We start from the raw sequence: 20,130 nt of genomic DNA, 5'->3' as shown, positions 1-20,130 counted from the left end.
CCAGCTCAGTGGATTTGAGAGTTTGTAAAAGCACAGTCATTCCCTCCTTGTGCCTCTGGCACAGCCCTGAGGGTAGGGCGGGGTCACAGGGAGTCGCCAGCGTGGAGGAAATAGCGATGGCGGCGTCTCCGCGCCCTCGCCTCCCCGGGACACCAGGACTTCTTGTCCCTCAGTGCCGGCGAGCAGCCGCGTGTCAGAGCTTCCCTCGCTCTCCGACCACTGCAAGGCCGTGGCCGCCTCTCCCTGTGGGATCTGGGGCCTCAGAGACCCGCCCCGAGCAAGCCCAGAGGATTCGAGGGTTCGTAAAAAACCGAGAATCCATTTGCAGCCCGCGTGGCGTGTGACTGCGTACCTCTGGTTTTGGTGCCTCCGTAGCTCCCACTCAGTCTCACTGCGCTTCTTTCTTTTCCTCCAGTTGTAGATCTCCCACTGGGCCAACTTCCCCATGGTTCTGAGTGGCGGTTGTTTACTTCATAGTTGATAGTTTCAGTGATGCTGTGAGAGAGCAGCACACACAGGTCCGCTCCCTACGCCGCCATCTTGGTTCTCCATAGATTCGTTTTAAAAAATGAAACCTTGAAACTTGAGGACTGAGGTCCCTGGGGCCACGTGATAAATGGGGATAGTTTTGCGGAGCCACACATTCCTTCCCTCTCTTTTCACATTTATTTCTTCGTGAGGTAGACCAGGGTCTGAACTTTGAAGGGGCCTGGCAGCCTTTGTTGGGGAGAGGAAACTTCTCGAAAGAGCACCTTGTGAGCGCTTTAAATATCTTGCCAGGTGGGTGCAGTCACGGGAGTGATTTTTTAAGATGTCAGGTTACATACTTTATGCGCTAGTTTGTGGTTCTGATTGTGTCTGAGTCAATTGTTTGACGTGTGGTTTCAAGCTAGTTGCATCGGGAGCAGAGCGCTCTTTGGTTGTTTTGATTTGTTCCCTAATTGTTTAGAAATGTCCTCGTTAAAAGATAAAGTAAACACGGTTTCAGGTGTTGAGCGGAAGGCAGGAATGACGGGAAGTTGGGAGGGGGACAGGGAAGATGGGAAGACCCATGTGGTCCTTTGAGATCAAAGCCTATCCCAGAAACAAAGGCTGTCAGAACACAAAAGCTCTTTGTACACCAAGCACGTCTCTGGTTACGGATGAACCCTCTCCAATAGCTGCTATCAAATTTGTCATATTTTATTCATGAGTTGTGGTGTGCCTGGGTGAAATAAGAAAAGCAAAGCTCCAAATCATCATCATGGCATAAGAAAAGATAAAATAGTGATTATTGTGACATTTTTGAAGAATTCTTAAGTCTCTATAATAATTTCTTTGAAAAAGTTGCCGGGAATGACTGGGTGTGTGGCGTGTATTTATGCTGGTTGGGGCGCCCGGGCTCAGTTCCACGCAGACCCACACCGACAGACTCTGCATATGGTGAATACGAGCATAATTAAGGAGAGGCCCCAGCAGTAGTTACATAGAAATAGAAACGCTGACAGGCATCTTGGCATCTATCATGCTCACATTTTTACTATGTGGTTGATCAAAAGAGTGCATTCTCCTGTTTTTATCCTTTTTTATGAGATGTGGGGTCTGGATTGGTGTGGAGAGGTTGGGGGGAATCCTGGCAGGAAAAGCCCACTTAAAAGTATGCCTATGCCCTGTCGATGTGGGACAGCAGCAAAGAGTTTAGGAAAGAAGCTGTGGGTTCACATCATGAATTGGAAAAGTAAGCTGAAGCACTTAAAAAAAAAGATACATCAACCTCACTGAACAACACAACCAAAAAGACCAACTGTTGTTCTCTAGGCTGCCTCTGCTGACAGGGGCTAGACTGTTCCTCATGGATTAACTAATTTATCCTGAGACACTTATCAACCCACGACTTCTTAGCTCATGGCCAACCCTCTCTACTCCAAATTACTTATGGTTTTAGTGTAAGATATTTATTCACTCAGGACTTATTTTCATCACACTGGATTCTACCCATCTGTGGACACTGCTGGATTATGAGCTACTTGAGAAAGCTGGTGAGAGAAAGCCTTCCCCCTGTAGTCTCTGCATGTGCCCCATTCTCATGATGGAGGAAAGTGACAGTGACAGATCTTTTCAAAGCTGCTCATTGGTTGATGGCATGTATTTGTCATGTAGATTCTGTGATAGGACATCTACTTTATCTTTGTTGCTATTGAATGGAGGAGAAAGTGAGTTTCAGAGGGATTACAGGACTTGTGGCTCAGATAATTAGTGTCAGGACCGATGGTAGAGGCCAGATCTTCTGACCCCCAAATTCCACATCGACACAGGGCAATGTTACCCAAACTTTTTCAGAGCATGCCACACACACACACACACACACACACACACACACACGGCTATATGTATATGTTATACTGGGGGAAAAAGGGGCTATTTTTGCCAAAAGTGCTCTGGCTGATCACTCGAAAGGATGAGGGGATCCAAACCTCAGACCTATTATTACCAGGGCCCAGCAGCATCTTCTAAGTGCCAGGGTGAACCAGGAAGGAGCTGGGAGGGCAGGGAATAGAGGAGTGTGTGTGTGGAGGGCCTGCATATAGAAGGTGTGTGGTATTAGCACAAGCTAGAGATGTGCTGGGGAGCAGCCACAATCCAGATGCAGAGAGGGTCAGCCCGGTAACAGCTGAGCAGTGTGCACTAGCAAGAGAATGCCAGCAGTTGGTGGTGTCATGCATTGTGCCCATCTCCTCAATGCCAGTGTTCACTGCATACTACCTGTGGGAATGTGGACTCTGTGTTGTCAGGTCATCAAATTTTTTACTGGACTTTTATGTGAAATCTCCCAACTTTTATACTGTATTCCATTGACTCCAAGGTACACACACCTATTCATGTATTAATAATTATGTAATAAACTAGTGTCCCGGTGCACGGATTTGTGCACATTGAAAGGAAATGAATAAGAAGAAATATTTTAATATCCCTATTTGCATCTTGCTAATGAAAAGAAAATAGGATTCTACCGAGTCTCCTATCCACCTACTCCAGGACTTCTGTGAGGATCAAATGAGATGAGGCATGGGAAAATGCTTCACAAACATTTGGTTAAACTGTAAAATGTTTGCATCTGGCTATAAAGCAAATTGGATTCCTGGGCTGAAGAAACTCCAAGGAGGCTAGTTGCTAGGGAGAGGAAGCCAGGTGTTGCTACGTGACGTCATTACCCGGCAGCCACAGCCACCATTTTGGGCTGGGCTGGGCTGAGGGTCACATTTTGTGCCACGGGGTCTTGGCAGCATTGGCTGTGATTTGGTGGGGTGTTGCTCTAGGGTGGTAGTGTGTCCCACTTGGGGGAAGCCGAGTGTTGGTTCCTCAGTGTCAGCGCCAGGGCCATTTATTTTTAAATGGCCAGTGTGTGTCATGGCAGCTCCTGTATTGAGTGTCTTCCCCCTGGTGGTCAGTGTGCATCATAGCTACCAGTTGGATGGACAGACACTTAGCCTTTTATATATATAGATGGTCTTATAGTCAATAGTGTCTCAAAGTTATAATTGATAGCTTTTGGTTTTCTTCCTTAGAGTGTGTAAAATATTGGTGTATCTTATTGTCCATGGTACCTTGGACCTGATGAACTTTGGTGTGTAGGTTGGGAGGGTGCACACAGCACTGGGGGCTAAACCAACCTGCTGATGCTGCACTTGGCCCAAGACTGGTCAGTTTGCCACTGCTGACCTGGAACCAGGACACCATGCAGGACCCAGTTCTTAGCTGCTTGTCATATCATTTGGGATAAACAAATACATGCTAATGCTGGCTTCAACCCAGACGATTTTCCCCCAGGTCTCGGGGTGAGGCACCTTATAGGAGAAGGCCTCCACCTGCCTCAACATGTATGAACCACAGGTTTCACTGGAAAGGAGACACACAGGGTGGTGGGTATTTGGCACAGTTTTCCACAGCACTTGGCTTTTAGCTACCTAATTCATGCCTAAGCTGGCCATAGCATTCTTTTTTGATATTTCATTTCAATAAGATCTCACCGTAATAGAAGCCTGTCCAGCCCACTGGTGTGGACTTCAGTGTGTGTGGGGACTCCTGCTTTGATTCTCTCTTTTTAAAAACGTGTGACTTTGGAATCCCTTCTCTCTCAATCTTTGAGTGACTGACTGGAGAAAAATCATTTCTTTTTTGGGGCCTTTATCTTGAAAGATGTTCTGAGAGCTCATTTACATATTGATCAATCAGCAAGTATTGTCTGAGAGTCTGCCCTGCTGCTGTGTGGCGGCCACTGTTGGGTCCTAATTGTACCAGAAGAAATTGACAGACATCCTCCTCTTGAGGGGCTCTTGGTCTAGGTGCAAGGAGGAGAGAACCAGCAATATATCTCATTCATTCAACAAAGATTTATTGTACAGCCATGTGACAGGCACTGTTTTGGGTCTTGGAGATGTAGCAGAGAAAAGGCAGTCTCTGTCTTCATGAACTCTGTGTTCTGGCAATCACAATAAACAAGTAGTTATATGAGACATAAGTTAGTAGCTTTAGATAGCAACGTATACTATGAAGGAAATAAAATAGCCATACTATAGAGTGGAAAAAAGGAGAGGATTGACTTTAGGTAAGGTTATTGGGGAAGGCTTCCCCACAAAGGTGATGTTGGAGCTTGTGCCTGAAGGAAGGAGTCAGCCATGCAAAGATTATATTATTAATGATCACTTACATTTTATTTACTTATTGATTTTTTAGAGAGAGATTTGTTGTTACACTTATTTATTCATTCAGTGATTGAATCTTGTATGTGCCCTCACCGGGGTTTGAACCCACAACCTTGGTGCATTGGGATGATGCTCTAACCCAGTGGTCGGCAAACTGCGGCTCGAGAGCCACATGCGGCTCTTTGGCCCCTTGAGTGTGGCTCTTCCTAAGCCTTAGGAGTACCCTAATTAAGTTAATAGCAATGTACCTACCTATATAGTTTAAGTTTAAAAAATTTGGCTCTCAAAAGAAATTTCAATCGTTGTACTGTTGATATTTGGCACTGTTGACTAATGAGTTTGCCGACCACTGCTCTAACCAATTGAGCTACTGGACCAGGGCCATGCATTTTTAATGATGAACACTTTTCATGTACTGAGCACTGATTACCTTCTTTATATTCATTAACTCACTTAATCCTTATAGTAATCCCTACTAATCCTGCATGGGAGATCGGTATTATGAGCCCCATTTTATAGAACGAGGTTCAGGGAGGTTAGATCACTTGGCCAAGTTTTTAGGTCCAGTAGGTGACAAAGCTAAGAGTTGAATCAGGCTGTTTTGTTCCAGAGTCCACATTCTTGGAATAACTGGTACAAAGGCCCTTAGGATCAAAAAAGTTTAAGGGGCTCAAGGATGGTCAGTGTGGGTGGAGGTACCCAAGGGGGCCAGAGAGCTCAGCCAGGGCCAGAGTCAAAGCTTGGTCTTCATTTCAGCCCCAGCTGCCCTCCTGAGTCTAAGGGGTCTTTCAGGCCATGCTAAGGAGTTAGGGTTTTATTTAAATTGCATTAGGCTGTGTGGTTGGTTGAATAATGATCACCTACCCTTAAAGACATACATGTCCCCCCTGCTGGGTAGCTCAGTTGGCTAGAGTGTCATCCTGATAGGCCAAGGTTGTGGGTCCCCCTCTCAGGGTACACACAAGAATCAACCAATGAATAGATAAATAAGTAGAGCAACTAATCTCTCTCTCTTTCTCTCTCTCTCTCTCTCTCTCTCTCTCTCTCTCTCTCTCTCTCCCCCCCTTTCTCTCTCTTCCTCTCCCTCTCCCCCTTCCTCTCTCTAAAATCAATAATAATAAAAAAAGATAACCATGTGCTAATCCCTAGAACTTGTGAATGTTACTTTACATTAGTGGTTCTCAACCTTCCTAATGCCACGACCCTTTAATACAGTTCCTCATGTTGTGGTGACCCCCAACCATAAAATTATTTTCGTTGCTACTTCATAACTGTTAATTTTGCTATTGTTATGAATCATAATGTAAATATCTGATATGCAGGGATGTATTTTCATTGTTACAAATTGAACATAATTAAAGCATAGTGATTAATCACAAAAACACTATGTAATTATATATGTGTTTTCTGATGGTCTTAGGCGACCCCTGTGAAAGGGTTGTTCGACCCCCAAAGGGGTCTTGACCCATAGGTTGAGAACCGCTGCTTTACATGCTAAAAGTGACTGTGGATTTACTGAAGTTAAGGATCTTCAGGTGGGGAGATGACGTGGATTATCCAGGTGGGCCCAATGTAATCGAAAGTGTCCTCATGAAATGGAAACAGAAAGGTCAGATAGAGAGGAGGTGAAAGCAGAGGGCGGTTGGTTATGAGATGTTGACTGCTGACACTGAAGATGTAGGAAGGAATACAACCAAGGAAAGCTGGAAAAGGCAAGGAAATGACTCTCCTCTAGGACCTCCGGAGGGAGTGCGGCCCTGTGCAACCTTGGTTTTGGTCCAGTGAAACCCATTTTGGGCTTCTGACCTCCAGAACAGTAAGTTAATACATTTATGTATTAAGTCGTTTTAAGCCACTGAGTTTGCAGTAATGAGTTGTAGCAGCATCAGGAAATTAATACAGGCAGTTATTTGAGGGTTTAAAGTAAGGGATGAGGTGATTGATACATGACTTGATTTTGAAAAAGGTCTCCTTGATTCTCTGATTGATACATGGGATGGACAGAGAGTCTGAAAGCGGGGAGAAGAGGGAAGAGAAGAAGGGAGGAGAGGAGGAAAGACACAAGTGGAAGCAAGTTGACATACGGTGTTTGCTGCAATATTACAGTAGTCAAGAGGATTGAGGGTCAGGGTGGTGATGGAGGTGGCACTCAGGCTTGCTGATAAATGGGAGTGCTCAGAGGCACCCTGAGAATTAGGGAGCAGGCAGAGGAGGACATGAAGGAGGTTTAAGATGGTCCCAGAGCTACGAGGAAAACCGGAAGAAAGTGCCAAAAAGACAGAGTGCTTCTAAAAGGAGAGAGAAGAACTCTGTTTGTGAGGTTGCCAGAGGTCCGTTAGGCTGAGGATAGAGAGTTGGCCACTGGACCTGGCACAATGCAGGCTGTGAGATGGTTCTACATGAGTGGTACTAAATACTGCCTGGGTGTCTCTCTCCAGACCGAGTCTGTCTTATTCACCACGGTATGGAGCCTGCCACAGAGAATGTGCTCTACAAATGTGTTGGCATGGATGAATGACTGAATTTTGAAGTGGGGAGGGAAAACCACCCTTAGTTGGGGCTCCAGAAGCTTTGTAGAGTTAGAGGTGTTGGGTTGGGCCTTGAGAGACAGGTAGGGTTTGGATAGGCGCGGAGGAGGTGGCTGGAGCTTCAGGTGGGAGGAGTTGAGATGAGATTACATGCCCATTCAGAATACTAGGAGCTCCTCATCTGGGCCCAGCACTCAGCGAGCTCACCCTGGGGCCTGAGAGGGCTTTGCTGGAAAATGAACTAACAACCATTCTTGGAGGGGGTAGTTCACGGAGCCCAACAGAGTATCTGCTAGTTAAGTCAGATCATACCCACATAGACTCCCTGAGAACCCACCAGACACCCTTTGAGATGAATTATCATGAAGACACTGTTTGATAGACTATTTAATTTACTGAACACTGACTCAGTGTTGTTACCCTAGTCTAGGGCTAGGACATGCAAGAGCCAAGTTACTTGCAGGAATGATCAAAGACCAGTTTCTCCCCAAATTGACATTTTCATTACTTTAAAAAAGCTTCAGTAAATGAGGATTGTCATTTTTGCCCTTGGTTGTAGATCTTGTTTGGGAGGGCTGTAGGGAGAAATTTGTGGAGAGGGAGCCAGTAGCCAGGAAGCCATTGGCAGTTGAGTTCAGGAGCAAGCAGCACTTCCAATGAGTCTTTTTAAGGGTGACATTAATGCTTAAGTTGATTGGAATAAAATCTCTAATGAAGAGGTCAGTTTTCAAGTCTGCAAGAAATCACACCCATAGCTCTCTCCCTTTCCGCTCAAAGCCCGGAGTCTCAGGTGTCCAGAGAGCTTTACTGCCCCTCCCCTGCTCAGGGTTGAAAGGCCAGTAATTGAAGTTTCCCCAGCAGCTGAGAGCACAGACACCCTGTGGCCAGCACAGATAGATAGATAGCTAGGGAGACCTCCCCGGCAGTGACTCTGGAACTAATTAGCTAACAAGGCGTGTAATTAGATCAATGCACGTGAGGTAAGAGCTGATGATGTGCTTTTTAGGACAGCGGATATAAAGGAGATGCAAAGAAAGCGTTGCATTGAGGAGTTCCACATTATTAATCCTGTTGGAAATATTCAGAATACTAGCATTGACAGAGAAAAGAACCTCCTCCAGCAGCCGTGCCCAGCGTGGGCCCTAACCTGTGGTCAGTATCAGGCTGGGGATGGAGTGGTGGTGAGCAGTGATGGTACCTTGTTCACCACTTGGTTACTGTTGGTTTACCTGGGACTGAGGCTGCTTTGTGATGACCCTCTGTTGTGGAAAGTTGTGGAAAATATTTTCCCCCTTCCCATAGCATAGGGAGAGATTCCCACATTACTTTCTTGGCATATATAGTGACCAGGCCTGCCCTAACCTAATAGGCCTTTTATTTCTGTAAGCATCCCCTCTAGCTGCCCTCTTGTCCTCCTTCAGCTCATTTGGAGAGAAAAGAATTGCCCATTTGAAGCGTGCCAAGCCCCCTCCTTCTCCCTGGGTGCAGATTTTTCAATGCAGACCCCCAAACCCTCAATGTAATCACAAGCGTCCTCACCTCTGACCCCTGGGACCCCAAGAAAGCAGATTTTACCTCCCACCCTGCCCTCATTCCCTACTTCTCATTCATTCCTTCACCTCTGTCTGAGATGTAATGCTGCCCTCTTGGTCCCCAAGTGCCAAATTTGTGCAGTTTCTAGGGTAAGATATCGCTGAGGCCACCAAAGTAGTTTCTCATCGAGGCTCAGACAGTTTGCTAATTAATATGAATTTGGTCACTGCAGCCTGTGTTGAAGTTGAACCAATTTCCCAGGGGTGGAAAGTCAGACATTAATCCACTAAACCAACTAAATTACTTGCATGTGAGAGAGAAGACAATTTCATCAGGAGTATTTTCCTGTGGTTTGACACCTTAGCTTTGCAGGTTGTGGACTTTTAAGAGCATTTTTTCTACTCTGATGACAGGGGAGCCCGGATTCCCGATAGAAAAGTTATGTAATTAAGATGCCTTAAGTTAAACACACGCTTAAGCTGTTTGCATGTCACCATGAGGGATGCCAGCTCTGCTTTGAAGCTGGGAAAAGAAGTAGCCAGCGCTGTTTCCCCCGAAGAGTCACCTTCTGCTTCTCCATCTTTGCCCACCAACCCGGGAGCTTACCTTTGAAACATTAGCTGTTCACCCCAGTAATTGCTCCATCCTCTACTTTAATGAAAACCTATTAAACTGAAACAATAATTAAAATGAGACATCATCTCTGTAGGAGGCTTACATATTAAAATTACTGTGCATTTCAATGCGGGCAGATTTTTATTCTTGAAACACAGCATTTGAAGCAACATGTGAAAATGATTTATAATGAATAATCATGAATTAGCTTGGCGGTTAACATGATACCCTACTGTTTACTATTGAATTTGAGTAGATGTGGCAAGGTCAAGGCCAATACCACATTTAAAATATCTCTTTCATGCCTGAGAATTAGGACTGTGCCCCAAAGGGAAGTAATTATAATTAGGTCAGCCCACTGCTCTGATTTTAAAAAAAAATATATTTTATTGACTTTTTACAGAGAGGAAGGAGAGGGATAGAGAGTTAGAAACATCGATCAGCTGCCTCCTGCACACCCCCTACTGGGGATGTGCCTGCAACCAAGGTACATGCCCTTCACCAGAATCGAACCTGGGACCCTTGAGTCCGCAGGCCGATGCTCTATCCACTGAGCCAAACCAGTTAGGGCCCACCGCTCCGATTTTTAAACAGGCTAGAGAACAAACTTTAACATATGGAAGAGTTTTGGGTCCTGGAGGAGGGATGCCGCTGAGGTAAGGGAGACCTGGCGTTGGAGTGGAAATGGAGTAGACAAGCTGAAGGATTATTTCTTGCCTGGGGATTAGAGAAGCCACGCAGAAATATATAAAAAGAGCTGCAAAATTGGGGTCAGAAGCTTTGTCTCTGCTACTTATTGGAGGTGGGACCTTGGGCAAGTCACTCCTCTTCTATAAGCCAGCGATTCCTTATCTTTCAAGTGAGGCTAGCAGTGCCTATCCAATGGGCTTCTATGAACATGAAATGCCGTCATGTGTGAGAACACATTGGCAAATGTTAAAGCTCACACTTTAGGGTGTCGGTTTCTGAGCCTTCTTTGCAGAGCTTCTCAGAAATGTCCTAAAGCGAGGTTGAGGGAGGGGAGATACTTATTGAGCACAAGCTGTGTGCTAGTCATGGTCCAAATATGCTTTCATTCCTCCTTACTGAACCCTCCAGGATGGGCGGGTTTACTACCGTGTTACAGGTGAGGCAACTCATGCATGAAGGAAGGAAGCTGAGTTATCCAAGATCTCCCAGTTTCCCTGGGGGAGCTGGCGTTCAAACACTGGGTGAGCTGAGCTAGATGGACGGGGCTGAGAGACAGAGGTTCATCTACCCTCTTAGCATCTTTCAAATACACTAGGCACCGTGTTATACATTACGCCCCCATGACTTGGAAATTTGTACCATTTGCAATGCAGTCTTATTATGCAATCTTTTCACCAGTCTTTCCTTTTCTGTTCTCCTGCCCTGTAATTCAGATAGAGCTGGCATCCCTGCTTTACCTCTCTCTGTATTCAGAGGCATCCAGCTGGGATGGGGGTGGAGGGATGAGGGTTAGGGAGCGACTTGATCACTGATGTGGGGAGGCCGCCTAAAGAGGAGTGGTTACAGTTTGCTAATTTCTTAGTGACAGGGGGAAGTGTGGCTTTTCCTAACTGGCATTTTAAATGTTTATGATCAGAGCTCAGCTGCCTCACCAGGCCTGCCTAATTAGTAAAATTATGGGGGTGCTGCAATCTCTTTTGATTGAATAACATAGTAATTACAAAAATTGATTACTATCATGTGTCTCAGGGTTCCTTAGGTTTAGTCCCTGATGGAGGAGTTGAGGACGCTCAGCTGGCTTGTTTATTCCTTAGGCAGCTCATTACTTTAATGTACTTTTTGTCAACAAGTTGGGGTTGTAGTTGAGTGTCCTTGGTAAACCTCTTTTGCTGTGTTGTGGTCCAGACTTTGGAGTCAAGCCATATTAATTATTAATGTAATAGACATCTAGTAAATCTCTACCATGTGCCCGGCAGTGTGCAGTGTACGGGGTGGTACATACTGGGAAACCATTCCTGGTGGAATATCCAGTCTAGTGGGCATGGTAGCCATTAATAACCTGATTATATGCATGAAACCTTGATGATGATGAAAATACAGTGAAACAATTCAGGGAACCCGAGCTGGCCTGGGGCAGTCAGGGAAAGCCCGAAGGAGGGACAATTAAGCTTGCACCCGAAGAAGAGGAAAATAAGAGAGGTCACTGCAGATAGGAATGCACCAAGGTGGGGAGGAGCACGACCCTGGAAAGAAGGAAAAGGCTTGTGTGGCTGGAGTGCGGAATGCGAGAGGGTTGGGGAAGCAGAAAGAGAAGATGATAAAAAAGTAAGCAGGGCTGCCAGGTGAATGCCATGGAGTGTCATGCGAGAGTCAGTTTTATCTTTACTTACCTTGAGCCTGGATAAGCCATAAAACTTCTCTGTGCCTCAGTTTCTTCACCTGTAAAATGGGGAGATGTTGATATTTAGCTCACAGAAGTGTTATACAATAGACTGTTCATAAATATTTCCTGAGTGGATATAATGTGTCAGGTCCTGGGTACACGATGGTGACTTGTCCCTTTTCCACACCCTAGCACCGAGATCACACACGTGGGTGACTAGCAGATGTAGCACAGGGAAGTGGTGTGTGGAACCAGCCTGCCACATTGGGATCTCAGCACCATGGCTTCCTAGCCCAGTGTCTTTCAGAAAATTACTTCAGTTCTGTAAGCCTTAGTCTTTCTTGTCCGTAAAACAGGAAGAGGAATAAAGTATTGTAAGGGAAATGATATGTGCAAAACAGTTAGCTTGCGCTTGGCAGCATAATAAGCCATACACGTTTGCTGTTTATCATTCTGGCTTCTGGAGCTAATGGCGGTTTAATGGGATGCTATTGTGAACTTGTTAGTGGAGATAGAAATTCCTACCTGTGAAGTGGGAGTCTCCTGGCATCCCCACCGGTTTCTAATTGTGATTTCTGCTTCTTTGCAAGCGGCTTAGATCAATAACACCTGACGTTCTCAAAGAAAGGCTGCAGGACCTAACAGTGGGACACATGTCCCCTTCCCTTCTGACAACAGGACTCACCCTTGGATGCTTGGCAGGTTCTGAAGTGGCAAATTTCCTCTGTACTCAGAAATGAATAGCCAACAACCATTTCAAATTAACAAGTGTTGCTTTACCTTTTGGGGCCAGTCTTCCTACCAGCTTACATGGGCCTCAGGCCAGGAGCCTGTGCCATGTCCTATATCAGGATTCTGCCTTGGGTTGAGGCTCTCGGTGTAAATGTGCTATAATCGCTAAGATGTTGCCTGGATTCCCCATCAGTCAGAGCCGAGGTGGGCTGCCCTGGTGTGTTTGTTTTGTCATGTTTCTGGTTGCTGCTGTGTTTGCTTGTTCAATTCATCAATTGTTGGAGAGTTTCCTTAAGATTAAGTGGAGTAGCCCAGCAGGTGTGGCTCAATGGTTGAACCTTGACCTATGAATCAGGAGGTCCTGGTTCAGTTCCCTGTCAGGGCCTATGCCTGGGTTATGGGCTCGGTCCACAGTAGGGAGCGTGCAGGAGGCAGCTGACCAATGATTCTCTCTCATCATTGATGTTTCTATCTCTCTCCCCCTCTCCCTTCCTCTCAGAAATCATTAAAAATATATTTTTAAAAAAGAATAGGTTGAATAGATGCTTTCCTGTTGGACTTTGAGTGAGTGATATGCTTGCAGAGAAAGAAAAATGCAACAAGGATAATGGGAAGCGCGTGGGTGTTCACATCCGCAGCTCGATCCCTCAGCGAAGGCCTCTTCTCCCCCTCTCTCCTGCTTGGTAAATGCGCATTCATCTTTTTTGACTTAGGCTCAAAGACCCATCCTCCACAGATGTCATTCCCAGTCTCCACAGGCTCCCTCCTTCCCTTGTGCATTGCCCCACTCTACCTGTTGTCACCAGGTAACGTCTTGCTCAGGAAACCATCCTCGAAGGCAGAAATTGCAGTTTTACTTTCACCTCCTTGGTGCCCAGCACAGTGCCTGGCACAAAGGAAACACAAGTATATTCTTATCCACAATGAAAATAATACCCATTGCACCCTAGGAATCAGGGAAAAGATAAATGAAGTTGCCTGTATCTTAGAGAAGAGTGCGAGTACCATTGTTTAATTTCTTCTCTACTGCCTAATCTCCTTTCTTCTTCACTCAACACTGTTTTACTGATGCATAATCACTACATTAGCATTTTTAGTGTTTCTTTAAAAATGACTAGGTAGAGCTGCCTCATCCCAGGAAAGAAAAAGCACTTAACCCTTGCTGCTGAGTTAGCACTTCTTAACTCGATCATGCAACACCTCGGGAATCTGGAACTACGTTCCTTTTCCCCCTCTTTTCAAAACGTAAAGTGTTCACCCAAAGCGGCGGTTGTGTGGGAAATTACTGTGATGCAGTGAGAGACTTCAAGTGCACCCCCAGAGGTCACAAAACAGAAAGCTTCACAGACAGACCAAATTAAAATGCTGGAATCATTTTGCTTATTAAATCAATTAAACATATCCAGGAAGAAGTAAGGGAAAGAGATAGAGTAGGCTGATACACTTAGAAAAGGGTACAAGTGGAGTGGGGGGAGGATAGGAGACCCCACTGGATTCCTGGCTTGTCCACTGGTCATATCTTCAAATTTCCTCTCTGCCCTATCAGCTTTGTTGCTGATGCTGTGGTTACATGGATTGGAGCTGAGGTTATAAAAAAACGTGGTACAGTACAGATAGAAATGTATTGCCTAAATTAAAAAAAAATCTCTTCTCACCCACCTAAGACCATGATACATCCCAGAAAAGCATTTTGGATGACTAGTTCCTAAGCTGCAACTGACTGGGTCAGCTTAGAGTATCTGTTTTGGGGGGGATAAAAGGAAAAAATGGGTTCAGTGGATGGGAGGTGCCTGGAGCCAACATGCTTTATCTATTGGAGAGAAGCAGGGACAAGCACATTTGTCTACAGCTGTAGTTCACCTGTTAATTTGGTGATCAGCGGTGGGTTTTATTTAGCATTTCTCAGAGTATATGTGGGGCCACAGTGGGAATGGAATGAGTGTCAAAGATGGGTGTCGTATTTAGGGATGACATAGCTATCACTCTGAAGGTGTCATGATTTGTACATAATGACTTGGTCCTCCCACCCTTTCTATTTATAAGTCGTACTCTTACTCAATCCTTTTTTAATGTGTGTTCAACACACTTGTGTTAAACATAGATGGAATAAATGAAACATGTTTCACAGGTTGCTAACTTGCTATCTATATTTAACATGTCCTATGAGCTTTATCCATCCCACTTGTTTTTCTTTAGCAGAATTGAATATTCTGAAATACAGCAAACATACATTATAGTGGTTGAATATGGAAGTATGATATTCACTGTAGGTTCTCAATTGGTTTTCATCGGTTGCTCTTTTAACTCCAGGATAAAAGCAGGCTACTGCAAAGTAGGTGACATCTCACTATATTCAGTAATTGACAGCTTTACATTTATGGTGATCTGGAAAATCAGTAGAGGAGAAAAATGATAAAAAATCTGGGTGTTTAAATAGCCTCAATACCCTATTTTGCTATGATGGGTAAACAAAATGGTGAGACTAGGAAAGAACCCAGAGACTGTGCAGTTCAGTCCTCGGTTTTCAGATGTGGAGGGTGAGGCTCAGAGGGGTAAAGCATCTTATGCTAGGGGCACAGCGAGGTGTCTGCTAAACTCAGAGCAGTCATTAGTCCCTTGAAACCTGGTCCAGTTTGCTCACCTCTGTACTGTAAGAAGTGGGAATATTTCCGTGTTTTTTTAGTGGCTGAATTATGGTAAACATTTACTCAAAAGAGCTTTTCTGAGAATGAAAATGTACATAAAGTCTCAATGTATCAAAATAGATTTTTTTATATTTTACTCTGCTGAGCGCTAATGGGGTCTTTACTTCAACGTGCCAGTCGCTCTCACAGAGAAGTGGGAAAATCTGGCTGAAGAAATGTTCCCATGGGTGAGCAGGTGTGGTGGGATGTAGTAGACCTGTAGGTGGGGTGTCCTACAAAGAGGAGGGGCTGAATTGATGCTGACCCTCATTTTCTTTAATTCCATGGCTGCTGGCACTTGAGAAGTACCCTTTGATTCCCTAGTTTTCCAAACGACATTCCTATATTCTAATATGTGTGCTTCCTTGAAGTAACACTGTAAATGACAAAAAAAGTAGAAAATACATAAATTCAATATGTTATTATTGGCTGCCTGTTTTCTGCCAGGCACTAAGAACTATAGATAGAATAGTAAATAAATAAATATGCCCGCCCTCATGGAGCTTATAGTCTCGTGGCAAAAGAAGGGAAATTAGATAAGGAATGTGAAATAAGATTATGGGAATATAAGGGAATAATAAACGGATCACAGTATATATGTTATGAAAAGGTGAGATGGAGAGAATAACCAGAGTGGTGTGTTAGACATTTGCGGAGAGCCTGTTTTGGAGGAATGGCCCAGGAGGTTGCATCTGCAGCCAGAGCTGAAGGCGGAGGGGCCAGGCATGTGAACAGTGGGAGAAGAGCACTGTGGGTAGAGAGAGAGGACAAAGACGCTGAGGCAGGAGTGGGCTTGGGAAGCTCCTCTTGCAACCGAGAAGAGTGTGATGCTGTGGGGAGAGGTGGGCAAGAGTCAATTTCTATGTTACCTTGCAGGCCATGCTAAAGAGCCTGGATTTTACCCTGGGAGCAGTGGGAAGCCGTTGGAAGGTTTCAAGCAGGAAACGGAAATGATTCTGACTTATGCTTTTAAAGAGCTCTTTGGCTGCTGTGTGGAGAGTGGAGAGAGAAGGTATTCTGGAAGCACACCTTCTCCTTATCTCAGCCCTTGACCAAAGCTGACAGCAGGTCACCTACCAATACAGTAGTGAAGGCCTTCTTTTGGGCAGAAAAGCAGATGTCCAACTAGGGTTATGCTGGTAGAGTGATCTCCCTGGGTTGGGAGGACCAACCTTCATGCCATTCCTAGCCTGACTTTTGTAGATGGTAGACTGTGGTGTTCTTTGCTGTGCTGCAAATTTAAACTAGCTGCTCATGGGATTATGGAAGGTTAAGTTCAGGAGGCCTTGACAAATGACCTAGTCCAGTGGTTGGCAAACTGCGGCTCGCGAGCCACATGCGGCTCTTTGGTCCCTTGAGTGTGGCTCTTCCACAAAATACCACGTGCAGGCGCGCACGTACAGTGCGATTGAAACTTAGTGGCCCATGCGCAGAAGTCGGTATTTTGTGGAAGAGCCACACGCAAGGGGCCAAAGAGCCGCATGTGGCTCACGAGCCGCAGTTTGCCGACCACTAGTCCATACCCTCATTTTGCAGATGAAGGGACTGAGGCCAAACTAAGGTCAAGAATTCAAGGCTTTCTTTTTGTCAGAAGCCACTCTTTAGCTGAGGTGTTTTAAGGTCTGCACACAGGTCTGGGGTGTTGGTGGGCAGCGCAGCGGTGTAGCCTTTGTGTTCTGTGTTTTCAAAGGCTCCTCCTGCAGCCCCCGAGTAATAACCGGGTAGTTACACAGTCAGAGGACGCGGTCTGGGAACCACGAGTCCCACTAAACCCCTTTGCTGTTCATTTGTCATTCTTTGAAGAGTTTTCTCCAGCTCAGCTCCCTTGGTGCCACTTTCTGATGCCAGGCAGCGTAGTGTAAAATGAGGAGATAATACCCGGTTTATCATGACAAGGGGGAGTCCGCGTACGAAATGATGAATCTCTCTCATACGCGGATGTTGCAGCGAGAGAGATTCCTGTCTGGGCTCTCGCACCTCTAGGCCTGGACTTGAATAAATATTTCATGAGGAAAGTCACCCACTGCATATGTGCAGAGAAATTCCAGGCACGTGTATGGATCACGAGCATGCCTTGTATTTATTCTCTAGGCAAAGCGGAGTTGTCTGGTATTATTAGCGCTAGTAAATCTCGGTGGGGTACAAAGCAAGGACGGGTTTCCCTAGGTGCATTGTGGAGAGAAGGTCACAGAGCCCATGGGAAAAGTGGACTTGGAGTCTGTGGAGTGGCGTTTGGATCCTGCTAGACTCTGGATTCTCTGGAGTTAGGCCCCATCTATTTGCCTGCCTCTCACTTTATTTACAGCAACTTAATCTGTTTGCAGCAGGCCAACTTGCTCAGTGTCCTGTCAAAATTCCCATCAGAACACCCCTGGCCAATTGTGAACGTGTCAAAGTGACAAGTGGGCACGGTGGCTGGGATGGCATTTCTGGGTTTTGCATTGAATGAGCGAGCTGTATGGAGTGGTGGCTGGCGTCTGAAAATGAAAAGTATTGACAAGAGGGGGAAATGAAAAATGCAACCTGGATCCTTTGGACACGGCATTTTTAACTGTGCATCTTCTCTCCTCTTCCTTCTCATGTTCTCTCTCCTCTTTTTTCTTCTGCATTTTTTCTTTCCTTCTTCTCCTCCCCTCCCCCACTCCTGTTTCTCCTGCTCTTCTTTCTTGACTCCTAGACACACACAGAGAGATCCATGCAGCCCCTCACGTGAGTGAGAAATTAATTCAGCTGTTCCGAAACAAGAGTGACTTCACCTTTGTGGCCACTGTACAGCAAAAGCCGTCAACGTCAGGAGTGATCCTGTCCATTCGGGAACTGGAACACAGGTAAGAAAGCTCAATCTTAGAAACCTGGGTAGGAGGAATGCACTTGCACAGAACGCCCCGGGATTTAGAGGTAGTAGTTCTGAGAGAACATGCAGCTGGCTGAGGCCTTGCTTCTGTTGAACACATCAGTACATTTACTTTGCATTAAGAATTTACTGTGGGCCAAGTGGCTTTCTTGTTTGCTCTCCAAGGACCGCTCACGGGTATCTTTCTGAGCGACCTCTAGCTTCTGGTGGACCTTGCTCACATGAAACCACATTCTATCCATCATATTTAGATCATCACGCAAGCTAATGAGTAATATTTAACAGTAACGTTTAATAAGTGTGTATTGTGCAGAACTGTGCTTGACACTGGGAATATTAAGGTGAATAATAGGGAATTTTTATTCTAAGGATCACCTAAGTTAATGGGGAAGAGGGACAAATAAATATCACAGAGTATTATAGATGCAATGCTAATACGCTGTGTTTAGGAAATAAAGGCAATAGTGGTTAATCTCAGAATGTGTTGTGGTAAACCACGAAAGGCTTCAGGAAGGGTGATGGTTGTGTAAGGACAAAAGTGAGTAGATATTTGACAGGCTGAATGGGAAGGAGTAAGGGATCAGAAGAACAGCATCCCAGAAAGAGGTTGCCATGATTTTGAGACGGAACGGGTAGGTTGGTAAAAATAGTAACTAACGTTATTTTGAGCACTGATCAATGCCAACCATTGTTCTAAACATTTACACTAAAATATTAAACACTTAAAATATTTTAACTCATTAATATGTGAGATACTGTAGGGTTTTTTTTTTTGCGGGGGGGAGGATGTGAGTGAGTTCAAGGATTTTTGAAATTTTTAATGCTTGGACTGGTTTAAATATATAGGTAATACCTCGTTTATAAATGTTTCTGATAGGATTAGCATGACTATATTATGGGCTGATAATTTGATTTTGGGGAGGCTGGGAAATCTATTATTGGAAATGTTCATTTTCTAATTCTTTCATGTTATTCTATTTAATTTTAAACTTTTCTTTGGATAAACTTAAATTTTGTTAATCATATTTCATTATGTTTGCATTTTTTGGAGCAAAGAGTTGGACATTATATTTTATGTAATAACATTTTATACTTGTGGTGATATTTTTTTAAAGCTGTAATGTAAAACATGTATTTCCTTCTTTTCTTGGCTGGGCTCATCATGGGATTGTGTAATCTATTGGTGTTTTTAAAATGAAACAGTTCTCAGTTTTGTTGATCAAGGCTACTGCTTTTCATTTTAAGTTCATTGATTTCTGCTTATTTCCTTTTCAATCATCTTAGTGATTTTACTAGCTTCTTGAATGTTCGTTTATTTTCATTATTTTCTGTTTACTGAGTGCTTTTTCTTGTATTACTTTGAATTCAGCACATTAATATCACTATATAATGTTTTCATTTTCTGTACCTTTCTATAGTTTTAAATTTCAATTTGACATCCTCTTTGATCCAAGTTAGGGGAGTGTTTAAAAATTTCAAAGTGATTAAAATAAATATTTATTGTATGACCTGGTTTTATTTACAGACATCAAAATGTGCTTTAAGACTCCTAGACTTTCTATTTTGCTGAAAACTTTTTTCTGAAATTGGGTTTTTGCTGAAATGGTGGCTGTGTACCACGCTCAATATTTTAATTTTGGGGGCACATTTTCAAAGAATGGGTAGCTATTGTGTATATAGATACATACATATACAACTTTGTATGCAGTACTGTTCAGTTATCTGGCTCCTATGCATTTTTAGTTTTACTTGAATGATGACATTCTGAGAGAGGTTGATTAATAACTTTCACTGTGATGAGAATTTTGCCATTCCCCTTGGGTAGGTTTGAGAGCCAGCAGGACTAGATATGTCATGCATTACTTGTACCCCATTTCATTGACCAGTCCTGGGAAATTGGGTTTAGCGGTGGGTGAAGGCTGAGAGAACGTGGATATTGGAATAACTAGGCAGTTTCTGTCTTGATTGTTTGAGATGTTTCCTCTCTGGTTAGGGCTGCCCAGAAATTCATGGCTAGTGTCATCGTGTATGTTGTCCCAGGCACAGAGGTTGCCCTGAATGTACTACATGTAGAGGTTGCACAGGACAGAGAAAAGGGCAGAGGTGTTGGTATCTGGAGACTGAAATAAATAATACCTGGAGATTTTTG

The 20,130-nt window shown here is 44.4% G+C and overlaps 1 protein-coding gene across 1 annotated transcript in view; it reads left to right on the top strand.

The window, feature by feature from the left end:
- NELL1 (neural EGFL like 1) overlaps positions 1-20,130 on the top strand; it is a 672,205-nt gene that overhangs the window by 33,612 nt on the left and 618,463 nt on the right. The window contains exon 3 of the mRNA XM_023758901.1: positions 17,805-17,955. Coding sequence (XP_023614669.1) covers positions 17,805-17,955 — 151 coding nt within the window. The remainder of the gene's footprint in view (positions 1-17,804; positions 17,956-20,130) is intronic.

Source organism: Myotis lucifugus, unplaced genomic scaffold (assembly GCF_000147115.1).
Source record: "Myotis lucifugus unplaced genomic scaffold, Myoluc2.0 scaffold_143, whole genome shotgun sequence".
Classification (NCBI taxonomy): domain Eukaryota; kingdom Metazoa; phylum Chordata; class Mammalia; order Chiroptera; family Vespertilionidae; genus Myotis; species Myotis lucifugus.
Note: the sequence above shows the minus strand (reverse complement) of the source record. Positions and strands in the feature narration are given on the sequence as shown.